Source organism: Sclerotinia sclerotiorum, genomic scaffold, assembly GCF_000146945.2.
Source record: "Sclerotinia sclerotiorum 1980 UF-70 scaffold_7 genomic scaffold, whole genome shotgun sequence".
Lineage (NCBI taxonomy): Eukaryota > Fungi > Ascomycota > Leotiomycetes > Helotiales > Sclerotiniaceae > Sclerotinia > Sclerotinia sclerotiorum.
The window spans coordinates 1,348,113-1,369,932 of NW_001820829.1; the positions used below are offsets into that span (position 1 = coordinate 1,348,113).

The 21,820-nt window shown below is 42.7% G+C and overlaps 6 protein-coding genes across 6 annotated transcripts; 3 read left to right on the forward strand and 3 right to left on the reverse strand.

Moving 5' to 3' along the window:
* Positions 1-581: 581 nt before the first annotated feature.
* Positions 582-2,811, forward strand: SS1G_06103 (hypothetical protein; the record flags this gene model as incomplete). The annotated part of the gene is made up of 3 exons (XM_001593131.1): positions 582-1,810; positions 1,869-2,692; positions 2,747-2,811. 3 exons carry the CDS (start codon positions 582-584, stop codon positions 2,809-2,811), a joined length of 2,118 nt encoding a protein of 705 aa, XP_001593181.1.
* A 1,398-nt stretch (positions 2,812-4,209) lies between these two features.
* Positions 4,210-5,029, reverse strand: SS1G_06104 (predicted protein; the record flags this gene model as incomplete). The annotated part of the gene is made up of 3 exons (XM_001593132.1): positions 4,210-4,451; positions 4,618-4,730; positions 5,025-5,029. The coding sequence occupies 3 exons, from the start codon at positions 5,027-5,029 to the stop codon at positions 4,210-4,212; spliced, it is 360 nt and encodes a 119-aa protein (XP_001593182.1).
* Positions 5,030-5,788: 759 nt separating this feature from the next.
* SS1G_06105 (hypothetical protein) lies at positions 5,789-8,004 on the forward strand (the record flags this gene model as incomplete). Its single annotated transcript, XM_001593133.1, has 2 exons — positions 5,789-6,362; positions 6,626-8,004. The coding sequence occupies 2 exons, from the start codon at positions 5,789-5,791 to the stop codon at positions 8,002-8,004; spliced, it is 1,953 nt and encodes a 650-aa protein (XP_001593183.1).
* Positions 8,005-9,978: 1,974 nt separating this feature from the next.
* SS1G_06106 (hypothetical protein) lies at positions 9,979-13,232 on the forward strand (the record flags this gene model as incomplete). The annotated part of the gene is made up of 3 exons (XM_001593134.1): positions 9,979-10,299; positions 10,373-13,036; positions 13,134-13,232. The coding sequence occupies 3 exons, from the start codon at positions 9,979-9,981 to the stop codon at positions 13,230-13,232; spliced, it is 3,084 nt and encodes a 1,027-aa protein (XP_001593184.1).
* A 1,021-nt stretch (positions 13,233-14,253) lies between these two features.
* SS1G_06107 (hypothetical protein) lies at positions 14,254-15,984 on the reverse strand (the record flags this gene model as incomplete). The annotated part of the gene is made up of 4 exons (XM_001593135.1): positions 14,254-14,408; positions 14,553-15,471; positions 15,567-15,876; positions 15,941-15,984. The coding sequence occupies 4 exons, from the start codon at positions 15,982-15,984 to the stop codon at positions 14,254-14,256; spliced, it is 1,428 nt and encodes a 475-aa protein (XP_001593185.1).
* A 628-nt stretch (positions 15,985-16,612) lies between these two features.
* Positions 16,613-21,630, reverse strand: SS1G_06108 (hypothetical protein; the record flags this gene model as incomplete). Its single annotated transcript, XM_001593136.1, has 8 exons — positions 16,613-16,630; positions 16,791-16,875; positions 17,266-18,374; positions 18,484-18,905; positions 19,035-19,569; positions 19,667-20,116; positions 20,336-21,354; positions 21,405-21,630. The coding sequence occupies 8 exons, from the start codon at positions 21,628-21,630 to the stop codon at positions 16,613-16,615; spliced, it is 3,864 nt and encodes a 1,287-aa protein (XP_001593186.1).
* Positions 21,631-21,820: the final 190 nt, after the last annotated feature.

Below are 21,820 nucleotides of genomic sequence, written 5' to 3' on the forward strand. Positions count from 1 at the left end.
TGGGAGTTTTTGAAGTGATCTTTGTTCGACGGATAATCTACTGATAATAGAATTTTGGGGGCTGGTAATGAAAGGTTGTCTAATATATTCTCATAAAGGAAGGAAGATGTATCTAGAGGTTTACTAGATTGGATCGTCTCATCAAAAGTATCCTGATTTGTAGGTAGGTAGGAGATACTAGAAAGAATACCTCCCTATCATCGCATCTACCTACTACCGACATACAATGATATCGATATCAAAATGATTCACTTGAGCTCGGCAGTTTATTAAGCTTTGAAAGCCTGCAGGCCACCGTAATTAGCCCAATCTAGGCGGTGAAATAATTCTGCCCACCGCGCATTTTACCCTAGCAGACCGGAGTGATCACCCACCCAGATCTTCTGCAACTCTACAAAGCTGGCATACATTTTAACAATCTCAAATGCTGAAACGACTTTCTCGAATCTAATGCCAATTTTCAATGGGCCTCAAAAGTCAAAAATTACTTTCAGAAACTCTTTGAATCCAATTTGCGCGTGTCGCACAGCTTTCTCCTCGATTTCCTCTCCTACTTTTCGAAAATTAAGTCGACGCTCACGATGAAAACTACAAAAGCACCGCCTACGGACCCCTCTTCGAGCCGGAGAGCTCAGCCTTTACGACAGACACGGAATAATCCTCCTAGATCCTCAATCTCTGGTTCTCGACCTTTTGGACCAAGAGGTTCGATTGGCGGCGGTGATGGAGTACCGAATGTGGATCAGACCGTCGAAATATTTCCCGCGATAACCCAGTTCGCAGATGCTATATCTGCGTTGCCAAAAGAACTTGTGCGACACTTTACATTACTCAAGGAAGTCGATGCGAAAGTCTTTGGGCCGGAAGAGGAGCTCGCAAGACTCGTCGACATCGCGCTCAACACCCCACCCCCGACAGCACTCAATTATTCTTCCAATTCAAGATCTGCATCTACGAATGGACATCATCATCTGTCTAGCACAAACGGTTCGTTAGCAAATGGCAATGGTGGGCCTGCGGGCATGCTAATGGAGATGCAAGGGGAATCGTTCGCTCCCGTCAATCCAGCGTATGCTATTTATCATACTCCTAACATGCCTAGAAGGCGGCAATTCCAATCATGTGCCAGTTATATGCAAAATATGCTAGTATCTCTCGATGAGAAGAACCATGTTATCTCGACGGCTGGCGAAGCCTTAAATAAACAACTGGCACGTCTCGATCAATGTTTCCCGCACATTGAAAAAGAAGTGAGTGAGGAGGCACGATACGGCAGTACTACACATTGGGCATATCCTGAGAATCGAACATCTAAAACAAATTCTGGTGGTAACTCCAGAAGGGACGCCCCTCCCGCAAATAATCCTAGTGCAGCGGCACAACAAGTAGCAGAAGAGCACGCTGCGAGGAGTGATGCGAGGAAGCAAGCATTGCTTGCAAGGAAAGGAGCCAAGAATCAACATGCAGACTCAGATTTCGACGATAGTCAAGAAGGGAGAAAGGCAGATTCAAATAAAAGACCTCATGGAAACAGCAAAGCTCGAAAAGCTGCTACTACCGAGACCCCAACGGGCGTTGGACTTGGAATAATCAATGGAAATGGCACAAATGGGAATCCTCCGAAAAGGCGAAAGGTCGACAAAACTACAACTGCAGGCCCATCAACGGAGCGTGTTCTGAATGGAGTTTTTGGTACTAATGGAACCGCCTCGAAGGGCAAGGCGGGGAGCCCTAGGTCAACCCCGGCACCGGATGGAACCAAGAAACCCGCAAGAGCAAGAGCTGCTCCTAACGGACAAGCAAGAAAAAGGTATGTGGCTGCTCCTGATGTAGGCAGCAATTATTTTCACTAATTCACGATCAATTAGAAATAACACCGCAAACGCTGCAATGTCGCCTTCATTAGCATCCTCTCCTGTTCGGAGCACATTTCCCGATATAAAACCGCCAGTGCGAGCATCCCCGGCTCCTGTCAATGGCGGAAGGCCAGCTTCAGCAAGGGCTAGACAGAATTCAGTACAATCAGTTGCGGACACAGCACGGCGACCTCCATCTTCAGCTTCGAATAAGCCAAACGGAAATGCACCTGGCACACCTGATTTAGCAGTTGTTGCGAGTGTAACGGGGAAAACCATTCCAGAGGTCAAGGCAACAATGAAAGAGGCTGGCACAAATGGCAAAGGGGAACATCTCCTTGAGGATGCTCAACCCCAAAACCCCGAAGTACTAGGCGGCATCATTGTTGGGAACAGCAGAGAGAGTATGAAGCGAGAAGAGACTGTGGAATCAAACGGAGATGCTATGCAGGGCATTCAATCAACAACGATAACGACTACAAAGAGTGGCAGAGCAAGCAAACCATCCACGCCAGCAATGCCTTCTTTTGTTGAGCCAGTTCGCTCAAGATCATCGCGCAGCATTCCTGACCCCGTGTCTACGGCTAAAAGAAGCCACAAGAAAGGTGCAGGTGCAGCCGCTCAACTCATCGCCCAGCAAAACATGGAACTCGACGATACGACGAGTAGTGCGCAAGGCGATGATGAAGATGTTGAGATAGATGCCGATGAGCCTACCTACTGTTATTGCAATGGAGTTAGTTACGGCGAGATGGTAGCCTGCGATAATGGCACTTGTGAGAAGGAGTGGTTCCATCTCGAATGCGTGGGCTTAAGAATCGCGCCCAAGGGTAATGGTATGTTCACCCTCATCTCGTACCCTATAGGAACAAGTAACTAACACGGTATAGCAAAATGGTACTGTGATGATTGTAAAGAGAAAACGAAGAACAAGCGATTCAATAATGGACGATAAGGATAGCCGGCAAGACTACAGCAGGACAAATGGAGTTTTTTGGTACGATTTTGATACCTAGGTGGATCAATCCTTGTAGCTTTATGGCGCATACAGGCCCATTGGAGTATGGATATTTTGGCGTTGAACCTTTTGGGCGGGCTGCCACATAGAAATGGCGTTTGTTTATAATGTATATGATGGAAGCATTTCGGTAGATGCAATGATGGTGGATTCTCCTTCAAATGGAAATGTGATGATTGCAGCAATTTGTGAGACTCCTCCCGGGGTCTTCGGGATGGACGCGAATGAATGTGCAAATGGGCAAGCGCTACCTGACAGCGACTGTACTTTGCATTTCATTACCGAACTAGGTAGCTTAGCGAGAAAAAGAATATTGATTGGTCCACGTGATGGAGAAAATTATACGTAGTATTGAAATGAAACATGGTAAGTTCGGACCAAAAGACAGGTACTTCTCGATCCAGCTGGGGGGGTGGGTGAATGTGGAATGTGGAGTGCATTAGGGGGATTATATTTAGTGTTAGTGATACGCTGGATGGATGGACGTACGGACGGACGTACGTACATGGCAAGTGATTTACCCCGTACTTTTTTCTTTTGCCCCTTACTTTTTTCTTTTGTATGTACGGAGTACTTGGAAGTTGTACCACCCGACCTTTTCTTAAAAAAATGTATGTATGGAGTACCTAGGTAATATGTTTTGACTTTGTTGATGAATGGATGGATGATGGATGATGGATGTAAGCCAATGGGGTCTTTCACCGATATGATTGACGGATGGGTGGGTGTCTTTTATTTTGTGTTTTAACTCTGTACTCTGTATATGGCGTAGTGTTTGGAGGTGGAACTTTTTAAGTTTGACCCTTTTTTTTTTTTTTAGTTAAGACGGAATGCGGAGTACGAAGTGGTGATCTTGATTGATGGATAGATATATGGAGTAGTGTGATATGTGTAACGTGGTCGAAAAGAAAAGACAAGAAAAGAAAAGCTGGGGTGATCTTTATGTTTTTCCCTAGGTTTACCTTTTTGTTGGTGGTGGTAAGTCTGGCTAAGCTTGGCAGTAGTCGCATGGAGAAATATTGGATTCCGGACTCGAGGTAGGTACCTAGGTAGGTAGGTGTAGATGGATGGATGCAGTAGATTTGCTGTAGATTTGTTGCACGGTGTATATTGAGGATTTTCCTAATTTCACAGTATGTACTGTACCTACCTAGTATGTATGTGTCTCTGTCTGTATCCTCCCTCCTGTAACCGAGTCTGGGCGTTTTTAAGCGATTGCAAAGAATGGGTAATTTCGATCACTTAATGCACTTCTCACGCCAAATCTGATGGAAAATACGTTATGCTGTGCGAATACTCCAGTCTCCAGAATCTTCGACCAAACCTATCAAGGTGTTACTTGCCGCCCTTGATCATCCAGCTGTACATCTCATCCTCATCCCATCCCATCTCATCGCATCGCTCATCAAATACCATCAATTCTATTACTCTATAAGAATCCTTTCTGGCTTTCGCCATATATCCCAAACCGAAGCAAATCGATTCCGAAGACGTAATAGCTGCATCCTTGCCAAGCCTCATGATCTCTGCTTCTCCGCTGTTGAGTTGATTTGATGGGTCCTTTCTTTTAACTTCTTCTATAATAGTCGTAGTCGTGTTTGATTATCCAGATTATGGGGATGGGAAAAGTACATCATGTGTCTGATTTTGTTTTGTCTGCATAGACTTCTTCGCATTCGTTGACAAAGAATTATCGGTTTTAGTGTGCTGGACTGGGGTTTCATGGATTATTATGCCATTAACCTGGCGATTTGCGAACAATGAATATCAAGCAAGGATTAATGGTCATAGCTTCGGAGGGAGATGATGACTTTCTCTCATTCTCCTCTGGAGAGTCTTGGTGGTCCCTTGATAATCTAAACTGGTGATATTTATCAGCCTCTTTGGGTTCTTTTGTTTGCATTGCATTACTCAAGTGATTCATGGGGTTTTTGAATCACCTGAGATGATGGATGATGGGATTCGGGAGGCAACTTGTTACTTATTAGATTATTATTTTAGTATTATTCACTTGATTTCTTAGTAGGTAGGATGTAATATTTATCTACTACCAATAGTACTTCTACTAATATCTACTTACCATCAATATAACCTACTATCAAAATATCAATATCATAGGGGGTTCAAGTTCAAAAACAAAATTATACTACGCCATTTGGGTGAAAACGATTCATCAATTCATGTATCTAGCACTGGACACTTGAAACTATTTGAATTGATATTCATTAGATAATCATTGGATCATCATTAGATTATTCACCATACCCCTTCTACTCTTCTACACTTCTTTTAAAGTCATTCCCTACGAATCTACGATACTCCGTGCCTACCTAGTCAAAATACCATACAGATCATCCCTCCACCTTGCCCTGTCAAAGCATAAATTCAATTCCAACCATTCAATAATAACGTGGGACTTTAATAATAAGCCTTTTAACGTACATATGCAACCAACAATACAATACAACACAACAATACAGAACAAAAAACCCCCTCAAAAAAGTTAAGACAACATTTTCTTTAATTTTCTATTATTTCATCATTAAAAAAACAATTCCTTTCATCTAATTAATTCAATTCATTCGACGTGTGTCATAAAGGGACCCCTCCCTTTTCCCCGCATATTAAAGTTGTGGTTTGGGATTTTCTCTTACGAAATTGAGAATTTCGTGACTAAGAGATTTTCTTCATCTCAGTTTTTTTTCCTTTGATCAACCTCTGTAAAGTGCCAGTGCAACCACATCTTCTACTTTTCAATCATCACAATTATTATAGCGCTTGCTGGGCTTGTCTCTTATTCACCGTCTACTCGTCTCTCGTTGGCTTAATCCCAACCACCTGGATTCATATTTACTATATTTGCCTACACACACTGCCTTCACCTCCCAGGTCTCGTGCAGCACAAATGTCCGATATGGCTGTGGCAAACTCGAATGTACCACTGCCGACAAGGCCAATGATGAAATCAGCACCGAACTTGATATCTCGCAAACATTCCATCACACCACCAATGTCGGATCGTGGAGACAGGACCAGCTTTTCAAGTGTAAAAGAAAATACTTCTGGAGTTCCTCAATCTTTCACCGATTCCAAGGTCAGCTCTTATCTGAAGTACGAAGTCGATAGCAACGAGAACGAGATCGCTATTGATGACACGAGCAGTGGAGGTTCTAGAACTCCACCAGAAAACGCCGAGTCCGATATGCAAACGTTGTGGTCTACAAACCCTCATAGCACTCTCCATGGATTCGTTTGCCCTTGCGATGGCTTCCGAGGTTGGAAGCAAATTGCTGTCCGTGGTAAGGTGGCAAGTAAAAGCTACAGTGATTTAAGGAACATGAAGATGGGCTGGGGTTGGGACAGTGATTGTGAGTCAAAGGTTACTCCCGAGCCGGAATTGAAGCCAGAGGCAGAGCCGGTTATGGAAGAAGTCAAAGTCAGTAATTCTGGAAAGTCTCCAATAGAGATGCTACCTGCGGAACTACTTGGTAAGCTATTTCCCTTTTTGATCAAATCCACCACCTGGATTACTGGATATCTATTTACAATACGAATTCGTCTCCCCGCCCAAATCGACTCCAAGGAATCGACCCTTAGGATACGGGTGATGATGTAGTCACATGACTCTAGTTCCTCTGGGACATCTGGGAACAGCTTTATCTACAAGTCTACAATAATCCTGTGGATTACCAGGAGCTTGAGGTTCAACGTATACCTACAATGACTTTGAGTATAGTGCTAACATCAACAGGCGCTATTATTGATCAGCTTGTTATGGATATCCCCCCGGGCGGAATCACACCACGGAATGTTGACTTGATGTCTCTCCTCCTTACATCGCACGCGATGCATTCGGCAACCTTAGCTTCTCTTTATACGAAAATCACTATTCCGCACTCTCGAGTCTTTCGCAAGTTCCTGGCCCACATTAGGGATTATCCAGCTTTAGGCACGATTGTCCGACGATTGGACTTCTCCCACTTCAACCCAACTGGTATTGGTCTCACTGCTAGACAGCGTGCTGAGACATTGAACTTGATTCCAGCAACTCTTCTCGAATGTCTATCATTGACTCCAAACCTACGAGAATTCTTGAGCCAGGAGCATATCGATGACGATATGGATGCAAAAGTTATTCAAAAACTCCTTTGCGAATTACCAAATCTGCAAGCCCTGGACTTTTGCGCCTGCTCATCAGCTTCTTTCCGCGACTCCTTCACCACGGCTGTGAATACCTCCCCACTTCCTGAAGTTCTTCCCTTTACCAGATTGAGTTTCCATGAATGCACAAATTTACCATCCTCAGTCTTTGAGACCCTCCTTCCACGACTTCCATATCTGACCCATCTTGACGTCGCGCACACTCGCATTACGGATGACATTCTTTTCTCTATCCCTCAAGCAGCGAGGCTTACGCATTTGAATATCAGCAAATGCTCTTACCTTTCAGGAGAACGAGTAGTCGAATTCCTCAGCACACACCCTGCTGTCAAGTCACTCGCCTACCTCAATCTCGGTTCCGATATCAAATCCCACGAAATGCTTAATCGTTTCGAGGTTACGTCTCTACTTCCAATTCTCCCTTATACTCTACGATCATTAAGTCTCAAAGGAAGCGAAATGCATGAATCGCACATTCCACTCTTCCTACCACTTACAAAACATCTTGAGGAGCTTGGTCTAGGTCATGGTTTACAGCTATCCGATGTTCGTCGACTTTTTGTACCAGATCAAGATGCTAGTATTGAAGAACAAATTGCTTGGGTTCCGCATACTTTACATTATGTTGATGTTTCAGATCTTTCAAAGGCTCAACTCGATCTTGGCACATTATTTGGTTCAAGCTGTCCGATCCTTAGAAACGATACATTACCACTTGAAGTCCTTGAGATTAGTACGGAATGTTTCAAAGTTATGAATACTAGTTCTTTAGTGAAGCGCGCAGGTTGGTGTTTGAAGGAGGCAGGTCGAAGATATTGGTTGGTTCGTGAAGACAAGTCTGAGGAAAGTCAAAATGACTCTGGAGGAAGACAATGGAAATGGGGAGCAAACTACTGGGGTATGAGGAAAGTACCAGTTGCTCGAGCGGAGGTGGGAGGTATGTATGGACATTATATGTTTAAGCGATGAAGTTGCGAAGGATGAAGCTGCGAAGAAGGATGATATCTTTTGGATCTTATCTCATTTATTGCTCTCACGTATTCAGGATTTATGCGATTTTCATGCGATTTAGCATACCATGCATTGTTTCGGAGTGATTTGTTTGTTGGTCAGGAGTTTGCATGGGTGATGGATGGATCATGGGTTTTATTCTCTACTCTTTTCTTTTCATTTCAGTTTGGTTTTGGCTTGGTTCAGGGTTTCGGATACTTTAACGTGCGTACTAGGAGTTTTGCTGCATGCATTGTTTGGATATATTGAGAGCGTACTGCGTATATAGTACGTCAGGAAAAAAGGTCGAAATGTAGCATAGCGTTGGTAGCGTAGCATAGTATAGCATATTATAGCATCTTCCCTAGCGTTGGAAAAAAATAATATAATAAATCAATATAAAAATATCAGTAGTATACAATAATGCAGTGGAAATTTTGATTTATGGAAGATTTGAGATTGTATTATATGGTTGTGTATTGTGTGAGGAAATGGGAATGAGGAGAGAGAGGTCGGAATTGACTACCTATTAGATGGGCAGATGAGTGGATGGTATATTAGGATTATAATTATAAGATCCTTCTTTCTTTACAATTCTTTAAGTTTAATGATTTTTTTGAAGGATTTGTAAATTGGTATTGGATATTGGATGTAGGGTTTAAAATATTTAAAGATATTATATAAAAATTTCCCAAAGTCACCCACTATAACTTGCAAATAATCCAAACAATCCGCATCTATCTATCTGATCATAAGATCATAAGGTTAGCCCAGACCCCTAAATCGCCAATCTAGAATACACCAACAAATCTTTTCTTTTAGTTGGTAGGGTTACTGTGACCTTACTCTATACCTAGGTATCTATAGACCATCAGGGACCGCTTAGCCACCATTAAAGATAGATAGGTAGGTAAGTGGCAAGTGGTAGGTGGCGGGATCTATTTTTGTATGTTTATGAGAGGTTGTACGTGGATAACTAGGTACATAGGTACTAGAGTGTGTTATTGTAGGGCCTGGCTACCTGGCTATTGAGGATATTTGGATGGTCTGATGGGGCTGGATGGAAGGATGGAAGGATGAAAGGATGTATTGGGGTTAGAGGAATGAGAGATGGAGAAATGATGCATGGAGTGTGTAATGCAGTACTGGTACCAACATTTCGAATCTTTCGAATTGTTACTAGAGTAGTTAGTGGGTATAGAGTGAGTGATAACTCGAATAGATCATCAATAAGGATCTTAGATCTTCCTCAATCAAGAAAAAAAACAAGGATCACATCATTTGTAGTAAAAAATAAAAGTAAAAAAAAAACATTTATAGAAATAACAATAAATAAGCTTCACGAAAGAAAATAAGTGCCCGTTTCGCTGGTTGATCCATCCATCCATCGCATTTAGTAGTGACAGGGTGTACATAATTACAAAGTAAGTCTTACTAGGTAGAACTATATTATTTAAGACATACATATTAAGTTTAGTCAGGAACCGAAAAGGGGATGTGAAATGAATGTTGGATTGATTTGTTCTTGCTTATTACTATCTTAATTTGGTACGTTTCTTTAACCTTACCTACTCTTCTCTTTTGGAAGTATGTATACAACGATCTACGATTTTTATTTTTCGAAAAGGGACACGATTGGTTTTTGATTTTCTTCTTTTTTTTTTGACTTTGAAAGTAAGACTTGGATTGATTGATTGATTGGTTTTTGGACGAGAGGATTTTGGGTGATTGGGGTTTCGGTGCGATTTCTTGACGCTGTCGCTGCATTGGATGAGGTGAGGTTGGTTGGAAGGGAAGTTGGTGGGTGATAATGCGATAACGAGAGAGTCAAAAATATTTTGTTACCTTCTTAGAGGATTTCGCAGATAGATCGATTGCGCGATATTTAAAGAGTTTGGAGATTGGGGGAAGGGAGATTTGTTCTTCAGGTTGTGATACGATAACAGAAGGAGGATGCCTAGTAGAGGTGACAGAGAACCTCGGAAGAATAGGAGTAGGACGAGTCAGGATTTGGGGTTTGGGGAATACAATGCGCAGCAGAGTGGTGATTCTCAGGATGGTTATGGGAATGATTATGGACAGAAGATGAGGGGTGAGATGGGCAGGAAGGAAAATAGAGGGTCGAGGGATTATGATTATGGGTCGATGAAAGAGAAAAATGCTGCTGCGGGCAAAAGATATGATGTTCAGGCTCCGGATACTTCGATTGTTTTGGAAGGTTATAGAGCGGATATTTTGAATGGATTTGAGGAACCACAAGCACGTTATAATCCGGTGAGTTGCAAATAGGCTATGTGTGTGAAAGGCTTTGAAGATAATTCAATGGCTAATGTTTATTATGGCATAGGGAAATACGGCGCATCCGCAAAGTTCTATATCACTCGATATTAACGATCCAATACAAGTACATTTATTAGTAGAGACAGCATTATGGGATGCAAAGGAGTACGAAATTTTATCCCCAGAAGAAGTCGATGATCTGAAAAAACAATGCCAGTCTTTAAACCAACGAATTCAAACCGCGCGACAAAATTTGGTGGTTCATTCGAAATATCGCGATGCGACTCGTTCCATGTCAAAGTTATATCCGGATAAGAAGAAGAGTGTGGATTTGAATGATCCTAATAAACAGAAGCGCGGTATATTTGGAAATAGGGATAGAAGTAATAGCGATCAGGTTCGAGAAGCTGATTTGGAGCGTGTGGCTAGTGAAAAGAAATGCGAAGAATTGGCAGCAGAATTGTGGTCTTTGGAGAAGAGATTGATTGAACCCGAGCATCGATTATTGAAGCATACAGCAGGAATTCTTCAGATGACACATAAAGGCCCTAAAAGTCATCCTGGAGGAGAAGATGCCCGTCAAGCTGGTATACCTGGAAGTCCGGAAAGTATGTACACGTATCATAATGCTAGGAACAGTCTTGAGTTGATTGAGGATGAGTTTGATGAAAGAAGCTTTTATCGACAATTGGATCCTTTGGATATATCTTTTGCTTTTGGTATGAATCAGGCATTGGAAACTCCATCTACAGAAAGGTCAAAAGAGCATATGCAACTTATCTCGACTACTGAACAAAAATTGGAGGATCTTAATTCTGCTTTGAGAGAAGTTCTTATTAAGGCTAATCCGGACCGAGACGCGAGCCAAAACCCAGTACCACTTGCAAGAACAAATGCTGAAGGAAAACCGACTCAACCTGGAGAAACTTTACAAAATCATCTTGATTATTTGGAGCAAGGTATTGCTGCTCTTGATCTCGAGCAAGGTGCTTCGAAACGGAAAGCGGATGAGCTTAATGCTTCTATGGAAGATACTTTGGAAGAGTTAAATCGTCAAGTTAAGGGTCTTCTTTCACCTACACATCCAGAGTTGAAAGAGCCACCAGGTATCACCGGACAACAAACTGGCTTGAGGGAGCAATTGTATTATTTCCAGGATATTATTGCTTCGGTAGAAGAGGAACTTACAAAGGCAGCGGAAATAGTTGCGAATCCTCCTATCAATAGGAGTAAATCTTCAGATAGTGATCAAATGGAGGCTGTACTTATGGGTTTGTGGGATATTATACAATCTGGGGAAGAAGAGCTTCGAAAACAGAAGCACGAGCGGAAGCTTAATCGGGCGGCGAATGGTCGTACTCCTCAGGATGAATCTGATACTGGTTCTGAGATGGGTGATCCAAATGAGCCATACACGCTTCAAGCATTTTCCGCCAAAGTACAGTGGTTGTATTCTTCGGCTACAAAATTGAAGGAGCATAAGAAGGTTCTGCAACGACAAATCAAACAACAGCGAGAATTGAATAATAAGTCAGATGCTCAAAAGGATGCTGAGTTAGTGGCTAAGCAAGAAGAGCTTGATAAGACTACGGATCTTCTCGGGAGGACAGAACGCAATGCTGCTGACCTTCAGGAACAACTAAGCAATGCTATGACTGAATTGGTGAAGGCAAGGGAAGCAGACAAGATGGATGCCGAGGCCCAGGCTAAGGATTCTGCTACTCTTCGAGAAACACAAGAACAGCTTTCTAAGGCTCGTCGTTTACACGAGGAGGAGCTTATTAATTCTCATCGTGAAGCTTCGGAACGAATTGCTAGTCTTACTGACGCGCAGCTTCGTGCACAAGAACAGCTTACTGTCGCAACTCGTGAATCCCAGGAGCGGATTGCTGGTTTGGCGACTACTAATCGAAATCTTGAGGATCAGCTCGCTTCTGCCAATAAAAAGATTGATGAGATGGAACTAGAGCTTCAAGGGATCAAGGACGATCATGGTATTAATAGTGCTGATGTTACGAGCAAGTTGAGTGGACATGAAGCTAGGATCGCAGAGTTATCGACTGCTGTAGCTGCAGCGGCTACGACTAGAGTTGCTCATGAAAACTCTCTTAGGGAGAAGGATAGATTACTGGCGGAGAAAGAGAAAGAGGTGGAAGATATCAGTATGAAGGTTGCAGAATTACAAACGGAAGTTGTTATTGCGAGAGCAGAACTTGATGGTGCATATGGTTCACGAGCTCAACGTGCTGCTGAAGTTGCCTCGAATCCTGCTATTCAAAGGGAAATTGATGCCATGACCAGAAAGAATAAGGCGTTGCAGGAGCAGATGGATGCCCTCCATAATAAAAACTTTATGCTGCAAGGTGAAATTGCAGAACTCCAAGCGGCGAGATCCCCAGGTCCAGCAATTAGCGCCGAAGCGGAAGCGAAGATTGCAGAGCTCAAAAAGGAACTCGAAGAGACGATAGTGGAGTATGAAGCCATGACTAAAGCGTCGATTGAATGGGAAATGGAGAGAGAGAAATTGGAGGCGAATATTGATAAATTGAGGAATGAGAAGGAGGATCTTGAGAGTCAATTGAGTGATGAGAAGGTTAAATGGTTAGGTATGAAGAGTCCTGGGGATGGAAGTTTGACGCCGGGAATGATGAATACAAGTACGACAGTCTTGAAAAATGAGTTTAAGAAGATGATGAGGGATTCTAGGGCGGAGGGTTTGAGAGCTTTGAGGGTGAGTTTTATTTTTAGGTTTTTTTTAAGTTCTTTTTTGGAGATTTTTGAAATTCCATGTGCAAAGGAAGTTGATGCTAATGATGGAATTTTAATAGGCCGAACAAGCCGAAAGAAAAAGAATCGAAGAAGAATTGAGGGCTTTGAAAAAGGTACAGGGGCCTGGTAGATCGGCTTTAGCCCAGAGTGTTTCTTGATTATCGTCACTTTCTTGGGAGAAGGCTTGGGATTAATAGGATATTAGATATTAGATCATGAGAATATATTAGGAGTTTCTTGATGATTAGCTAGTAATTCTTTTTGTGGCGGGTAAGGGGAGGGGGAGGGGGTTTTGAATGTATTGAAAGAGCGAAAAGAAAGAGAAAGAGGAGGTGGGAAGTGGAAGTGGAAGTAAAATTAGGGTTAGAGTTAGAGTTATAGTTAGAATTGGTGATTCTGCGTAAAAGGGTGGGTGTGAAGAGGTGGTTTAGGTATAATAGGATCGGTATTTGGAATTTTTTTATCTTTTTGATTATTATTATTGATGTTGATGTGGATGTTGATAATTAATTAATCTCTTGGGATATTTGGACTCAGAGATTATTTTGGACGAGAGAAGAGAAGGTAAGAGGGGGAAGCGAGATAGATGATTTTGATATGTAGGATTATATTTATATTTATAGATAAGGGGATGGGAATGGGGAAGGGAAAGAGAAAGGGAAAGAGAAAGAGAAAAGGAAAGAGAGAGAGGGGAAGAGGAGGGGAGAGGAATGAAGAGAAGCGAGGAATTAATCAATTAATTAGTCTCTTTTATAATATTACAAGGTTTGATTTAATAATGTAAAGTAGTGGGTGGATAAAAGGGATATAAAAACCTTAAAAGAGCTGACTGACTATCTTTTGTTTATAATTGTTGGATTGAATTAACATTTGGAGTTTGTATTTCAAAGTTGTGTTGTGTAGAGCTACTAATTAGTGGGTTAGGTAGGCAGGTAGGTAGGTAGGTAGGTAAGATTATATTATTGTATCTAGCAACAACCTATCTAGTAGATAATCCTATAGGTAGGTAGGTAGATAGGTAGGTATTTCATCCATGACTCCTCCGTCTTCCATCTTCCACCTTCCACCTTCCCCCTTCCATCCTCCCCTCCTTTCTCTTACACACATCATATCATATAGATAAACACCCACTCCCCAGCTCACTAACTCACTAACTCACTCACCCACTCACTCACTCACTCACTCAACCATAATCCTCACCACCTCCGCTTCCAACGTCTCAGTATCTAACAGTACAATTTCGCCCGTCTCTTCAAAACTCGGTATTGATATTAATCTAACAGTTTGACCATTTGGACCCTCGATACTAGCTGTATCGAAAGAGGGTTGATTACCTGCGAAAAATATGTGAGGACAAGTGCGGATTATGAAGGGGTCGTCGTCTTGGAATGGATAGGACCCTTTGATTATATTAGAATTTTTCCTAGGAAGCGGTGGATTGTTGGGAAAAGAAAGGAAAGGAATGCGGGAGAACTTACAGAGAGTATCCGGTGCAGTAGGTGCACAACATCTCCATCTACACATTGCTTCCATCATACTTAATCGATCTTCGCCTTCTACATATTTAAAAACATCATCTACATTTTGTCCAGCCGTACCTAATACCCTCCATCCCTCTATTTCACCCTCCCATGGATTCGTCACTATATCAAACCATCCCGCCTCCCTCTCCTCTCCAATCACACTCGGTGCACTCCCACAATACGCTCTCGCTTGAGGAAACATAGCCGGATGAATAGGTTGTTGTGGTAAACTTGCATTGGCCGGATCACTAGCTCCAGGTAATAATGTAATTGGTAAACTTGGTAATAGCTCGGCGAGAAAATTATCAAAATGCGCTGTAGGAGCTGGATTGTAAGCGCTGGCATCGTACCCATATTTCTTTTGTGCTTTACGTGTATTGCCAACAGTATCATGAGCTATGCTATCGAGATCCGAAGCAATACTGTTACCGGCTATTATTAGACGACTTATTTTTGAGACGTCGGATTGGGAGGATGGATCTAGACTTTCGCCTAAGAGGTATTCGGTCAAGAGGGACTTTTCGAGAGAATTTTCGGCACTGGTTCCGGAGAAAGAGAGACCGGATATGAGAGCGATTTTTTTGCGTCCTGCTTTGTCGGTATCCATATCTATATCCTCTTCTTCTTTCACCCCTGACATCTCCCACCTTGGTTCCTGAGGTGGTAAATCCGGAACTTTGATATCCACAACTTCGAAATCTCCATTTGCGTTTTCTGTACCCATTACTGCTACTATACAACCTGTAACAAGTAACTCCATACTTAGTTGTCCTCCAATCAATCGTAATCTTCCGGATTCGTCCTCGAGCATAATTTCGTCATCGCCATTACCGGAAAGATATTTCCCCCGAGGTGGTGGTGCCGATATCCAATGCTACTCCCAAAGATTAATTAGTACCACGAATCATCACTTCCACGTCTTCTGCCTGTCCTTGTCAAACGGCCCAAAATAAAAGAAAGATTCCATACATCTTTACTTATATCTTCCAAAATATTCGGCTTCAATGGCATATTCATATAAATAGTACCAGCCACCCAACATAATTGTCCCTGTCTAACATCCAACACTCTCTCTACTTTCCGCACTTCCTCTCCAGAAATTTGGAACCCATCCCAAGCCGCACTAGCAATTTCTTCAACTGGTTTCTTTAAAGTAGTTAATCGTAAAAAATACATATCACCATATTGCTGCTGATAATTTTTTACTTTGGAGAGTGCAAATGTAGGTAGAGGTTTGTATGATGAGGGGACTCGAGTTGGTGGTGAGGAGTGAGAAGTGCTGCATTGGAGATACCAATTAGTTTCAAATGTAAAATAGCTTTTTGAACAGGAAAATAACTTACGTGGGACCATGCAGTAAACTGCCATCTTCCACAGGTATAGCCATCCTTTGTTGTCGTTGCTGAGAGTTTCCTCAGAACTTTTGTTAAATTAATGAAGTCGGGAAACGCGCAAGGACGCGGTTCGCGAATTCTCGTGTAAATTGAATACACGTGACCATATTTAGCTTGTTGGATGGATTCACCAGATTCCTCAAACCAAATCTATAATCCTCACCCTCAACCTCGGCGTATCTTCTTTTCTCTCTTGCTATTTCCTCTTGCTTGCTCATTCTCGAGGACTAGGGAATGAGTAAAAAATCCATCCACGCAGCCTTCAATCGTACAGTACTATTGGATGAAGTTTTAGAGAAAATTGAGCCGTTACCAGAAGTTAGTACCGCTCACTCTATTCCTCTTTGCTAGGAGATGCACGTGGATATAACTAGATAGCGGTGGACATTTTCAGATCCCCTCAGTCTTTGACGCAGAGATATTGCTATACATATACCCCCTTCAAGTCCCAGACCATATATATACGGGACCAGACGAGAATCACAGAGCAGCGCAAGCTTACCATGACTCAAGAGCTTAACAAACACCTAATTAACAAATTCAAGTAAAAGAACTAGAATATTAGCGCAAGGAATGGTGTAGCACAAAAATGAAATATGCATATTTCTGAATTCTTTAAAATTACATCAATCCACGTTCCTATTTATCAGTTTGTTGGGTTAGATATCCCAGCATCTCTTCAAAAACATCCAAACACGTTCTAGGAAACTGGAAAGCGGTGTTCATGAAGGCAGCTTTCTATCACGGCATGAAATTTTGAAGCAGATGACTCTTACATGGCTGGTCAACGTTATGCTACTTCTTTTGCATTAAGAAGCTTAGTGCAAAGGATAAATGCAATCTTAATTTCTGCGGATACCTCTTCGCCAGTATAATTCAAAGCACTGAGGACTTAGGATATCGAAATTGTTGAATGTTAGGTTATAGCTCTTTATTCAACGTAATGGATACAACTCATACACGCAGAAAACCCAGAATCCAGAAGTCTTATAAAAACCTAATCGTGTTCCAATAGAAGGTATGGTATCCTTCTATCTATCCACAAGCCTAACGTAAATATCCATCTAATCCCATTGCCGCTATATGTATCGAATCTTTTTCTTCCCATCATCCAATTGTTATCGTATTTCTGGTCGAATGTATGGCATGCCTAATTTTTATTCAATCAATCAATCACACTTATCCAACTTCAATACCGCTTCCATATGTGTACGATCATTTTTCTATTTCCAGGAGTTTTTTCCCCCTCCAACCCATCCTCCTTCAGTTCTCACAAATTGACCGTAACCGTCATACTATTACTATGTACCAACAGGACTGGGGGCAAACTCCTACACAACACCTCCAAATCTCCCAGATACCCCTCGCTCGCCTCCCTACTTTTCCCCGTACCTTCAACAGGACTCGGCAACGTAGTAAAAATGACTGCCGTCTTCTCACTTTGGCTCTTAATCAATTGATTAAGAATCAAATGCTGTGCTCTACAAGGCAAGTCATTAAAACTGAGCGGAAGAGCTTGTAAGGAATATGAAGAGCGGGTGGGGGAAGGAGGATTGGGCGGAGGATGAGAAGAACTGGATGCTTCGGAGATGCGGTCGAAGGAGGGAGATGAACGGTAAGCGGAGGGGATACGAGACGAAGATTTGCGGTTCGTGGGCGGAGAGGGCGTTTCGGTGAACATTATGCTGGGGCCTGGACCATCTTCAGTGGCGACGCGTGTTATGGGAACGGGCTTTGATGAAAATTTCGGGGTAGATGCGTGTCTAGATATTGGTGGTCTCGCTATCTGATTGGGGGGCCGTAGGAGAGTCGACGATGCTGACGAATTAGGAGCATCAAGAGACTTTTGTGAGTCCTTTAGAAATTTTCGGGAGTCGGAAAGAGTCACTGGCGATGGCTGAGCACTCGGTGCTCGTGGTGAATGTGGTGGTGACACCGGTGCTGAAGCGCTTGGTATCGATAGATCTGGCGATTTATTGAAAGATTCAATTATCGATTGTCTTGTGGATTTGGAAATCGTAGGAGGAACTGGTTCCTTTTCTCCAGCTGCACGTTTAGATATAGGGGGACCACGTAAGCTATCGCCATGACTTCTCCTTCTTGCAATTGGCTTGATCTCGACGGCTTGAGATTCGCTATCTGATTCGAAATCATCCATATCTGCTTCGCTTGCAGCACTTTCATCATCAGACTGGAGCTCAAGCTCAGAATCACTATCAGAATCTTCGCTAGCACTTCCGTGACTAGCATGTCGGCTCGTTACACCAGGTTCTAATCTTTGAGATCGCATGACCATACTAACACCTAAACCTTTCAAATTACTCAAATGTTGACGTTTCTTCGATTTTCTCAGTAGCCTTCGGAGTCCAAGAAATCGTTCCGCCTAAAAAGCATTCCAAGGTTAGCTCAGGAAGCATTGAAACTAATGGATATTTTCCGGGACAGAAAAAATTGTAATATTTAAGGGGTTGAAGGGCAGGTCAAATACTTACACGCTCATATCGTGGGCCCTGCTGAAATGATGCACCTGGCCAAGCCGGAGCAGCGTGAAATATGTTCGCAATCTGAGCCAAATCTACTGAAGCAGATGTGGTTGCTCCACGATGTCCACGAAGTTTCTGTATCTCATCCCACCAATCTTGTCCGTTGAGACACTCCTCGACCTCGTCAATTTGATCAGCACCGGTATTTGCACCATTAATGATGATCTCATAGGATGGGATGTCCCCTGATGCCAACCAGAATACAAGAATTTCGGCCTCTATACGTAGATTTTCGAGTAGTGATTTCACCCTACCTCTTTCCTCCTCCACATCATTTTCATATTCAACAAATACAGCCACCCGAAGCTTGTATGCTTTCTTCCAAGCAGGCACAGTGTTTAGAATAACCCCAAGCTGGAGAATCAGAGTATCTGTGGATATTGTCAGCTACTCCGAGTATTGGAAGACAGCGAATACTGGAAGACAGCGAATACAGGAAGTAAAAAGTCATTGCTAATCACTGCTTGACGCCAGGTAAAACTATACCACAGGGGTCTTACATGTATCAAAATTGGTCGTCAAAACATTTTGTTTCTGATCACCTTGGGCTGCAATTTCAGCAGACATTTGAATAGGCCAAAGGTCAATGTACTTTTTTGTGTTCTCCGTATCAGGCAACTCCAGATCTCGAAATCCTTTTGCCACTGCAACGTTGATCTGTAGCTTGAAGAGTAGGTCTTCTAGAATGGTCACATAGCTTGTGACACTCATCATGCCCTCAGTCCGGCACAAATCAGTTGGTAGCACACCTTGCATCTTCTTTTCCTTGCTATTCTGACGCTTGTTCCGGGGTGGTTTCTTTGGTGTCTCAGCATTCTTCGATGATGATTTCGGTGGCTCCGAAATGTCTATTAATGGCTGCGAGTTTCTGAGGTCATCCAGATTATAGAATCCCATTACTGCGATATTAGGCCTCATTCCTCCTAGACCCGCGTTAAGGACAATGTTTCGTGCCCCCCATTCTAAAGCCGGAGAAATGGCAATATTTACGAATGCTTTGATCTTTGAAAAATCAATGTATTTGTTCCATGCAGCCTGTTGACGACGCTGTCCCTATAATCAGTACATGTGCATGTTCAAATGTACAGACGAACCATTTTCATGTGTGAAAAGGTGTAGACATTATACTTACAGCTTCTTGTATTGATTGACTAAAATCATCCGTCACGATAATGTGACCGAGAATATACAGACCACCCTTTTTCATGGAGTTGCAAAATTGTATAAGTTTGTATTGTCGACGTGGATCATTCACAAGTAAAATAACTTGAGGGCGCCAAAATTTGACATGCTCCTGCTTTAGCTTGAGGAGGTACTTTCGGATCTGATGATAAATCAAGCTTTGTGATACGTCGCCCCAGCTTTTAGGCTCTACCGAATAATGGATAAGAAGAAATAGTAGAAGAAGAACACCTATGGATCCCGTTGCAGATAAGCCATCCACAAAGAACATTGCGGTTCCTGACACTATTGCACCAGCAAAGGCAGTCTGCCAGTTGAAAAAATGAAAACTTGGGCGCCAGTTGGGTGCAGACCCAATTGAAAGGAGGAAGCATGCTAGGTTCATGACCAAAAAGGTCATCTACAAAATATTAGCCAATGCTACCCATAACAGTTCCTGGGCATGAAAATAGGACCATGAGTACTACTGTACTCGATGCATATATGGAAACGGTATATGTGGACAACAAAAGACAGTACTGAATATCAAGAAGAAGGCAATTGTGCCTAACAGAATGGGCAAATGAAATCTGGAGGATTTGCAGGCCAAATACATGTACTTTGGCGAAATCGTACTTACAAGATAGGTCATAGTCACAAAGCTGGCGATTTGATTGAGGTCGCCGAGCATTGTCAATTGCGCGATAATGAATGTAAAAAGAATCGCAAAAGTAGGTTCATCGGCTTTTTCGGTTCCTTGGCCAAATATGGAAAATCCTGGCAACAGGCTATCTCTTGATATTGCTTGGAGAAGCTTTGCACTGCCAATAATTCCCATGAGAACGGAGAACAAGCTAGTGGATACTTCTCCTGCCAGGATCAATAGGCCTGATACGTTTGTCTCCTGAAGCACATTTGTATTTCTGAGAAAGGATGAGCGGGTCACGGTGGCCGCCATAGCTAATATGACTAAAGAATACAGGAGAAAAGTTGTGATAAGACCATAAAGAGTTCCTTTGGGTATTGCTTTGCTCGGAGACTTTAGGTCACCACTCATACTGGCACCTGCAAATATACCTCCAGTTGCAGGAAACAGAATGCCGAACAAATCCTGAAAAGTCTCTCTTCCATTAATTTGGCTGCCAGCGGCACCCTTAGTAAGCTGAGGTAGAAGATTTCCAGACAGTGTCTGTAAGCTGATGCCCGTATATTCAATTCCCAGCTTCCGACTTTCGAAGGGACTGACGACGAGTGCAGATAGTGGGATGCTCAATGTAGCGAGAAGCAGAATAACCAATAGTCCATTGCTAGCCCTTGCAAATATTCCAGATCCAGCCAAGCATACCAGCGTACAGAGAACGAGTATTATGGTAGACCAAAGATAGCAATACCAGTTTGTTTCGGGAAGAATCTGAGCCCAATTGCCGTAGTCTGCACCAAAATTCAGCGTTATGCAATCGATAAGGCCCACTGCGTTCATTCCAGTGTTGAATACGAAGCCTAGGTAAAAGACCAGTCCGATCGATCCCCCAAATTCTGGACCCAAAGAACGAGAGATCAAATAATATGCCCCGCCTCCGCGCACTGTTCCGTTCGAGGCGATAGCGGATAGGGAGAAGGTAGTGATGAAATTAATCACATATGAGGCGATAAGCATACCTAGCTGTGCTGTCAATATTTTTTGGCGCATTATGGAGTCAAGAACTAACCCATCATGCCTAGAATCCCACTTTGGCCTAGGATGAATCCAAATCGAAGGAACATCAAAATGCTCAAAACATTGAGACATGTTGGGACATACACCCCGGAGAACATCCCAAGCTTCTCCTGTCCGCCAATTGGTCGAGGTACCAATCCTGCTCTAGGGATCAATGCACCATTCTGCAGCCGGTCTGTCTCACTATGCATTTGCACAGTCAATGAGTTATCCCCCATGGTGCCGGCAGTATAGGGGTCTTGATGCTGTTCCTCTTGCGAGATCGGTAATTGATCATTATCACTTCCAGGGCGAGAAAATATGTGTAAAAATTGATTCGTCAAGGAATGATTGTTGACAGTGGTTGGTCCATTAGCAGGAGCTTCACCATTGTGTTGTATTTGTTGATTTCTATGCTCGTCGGTGCTA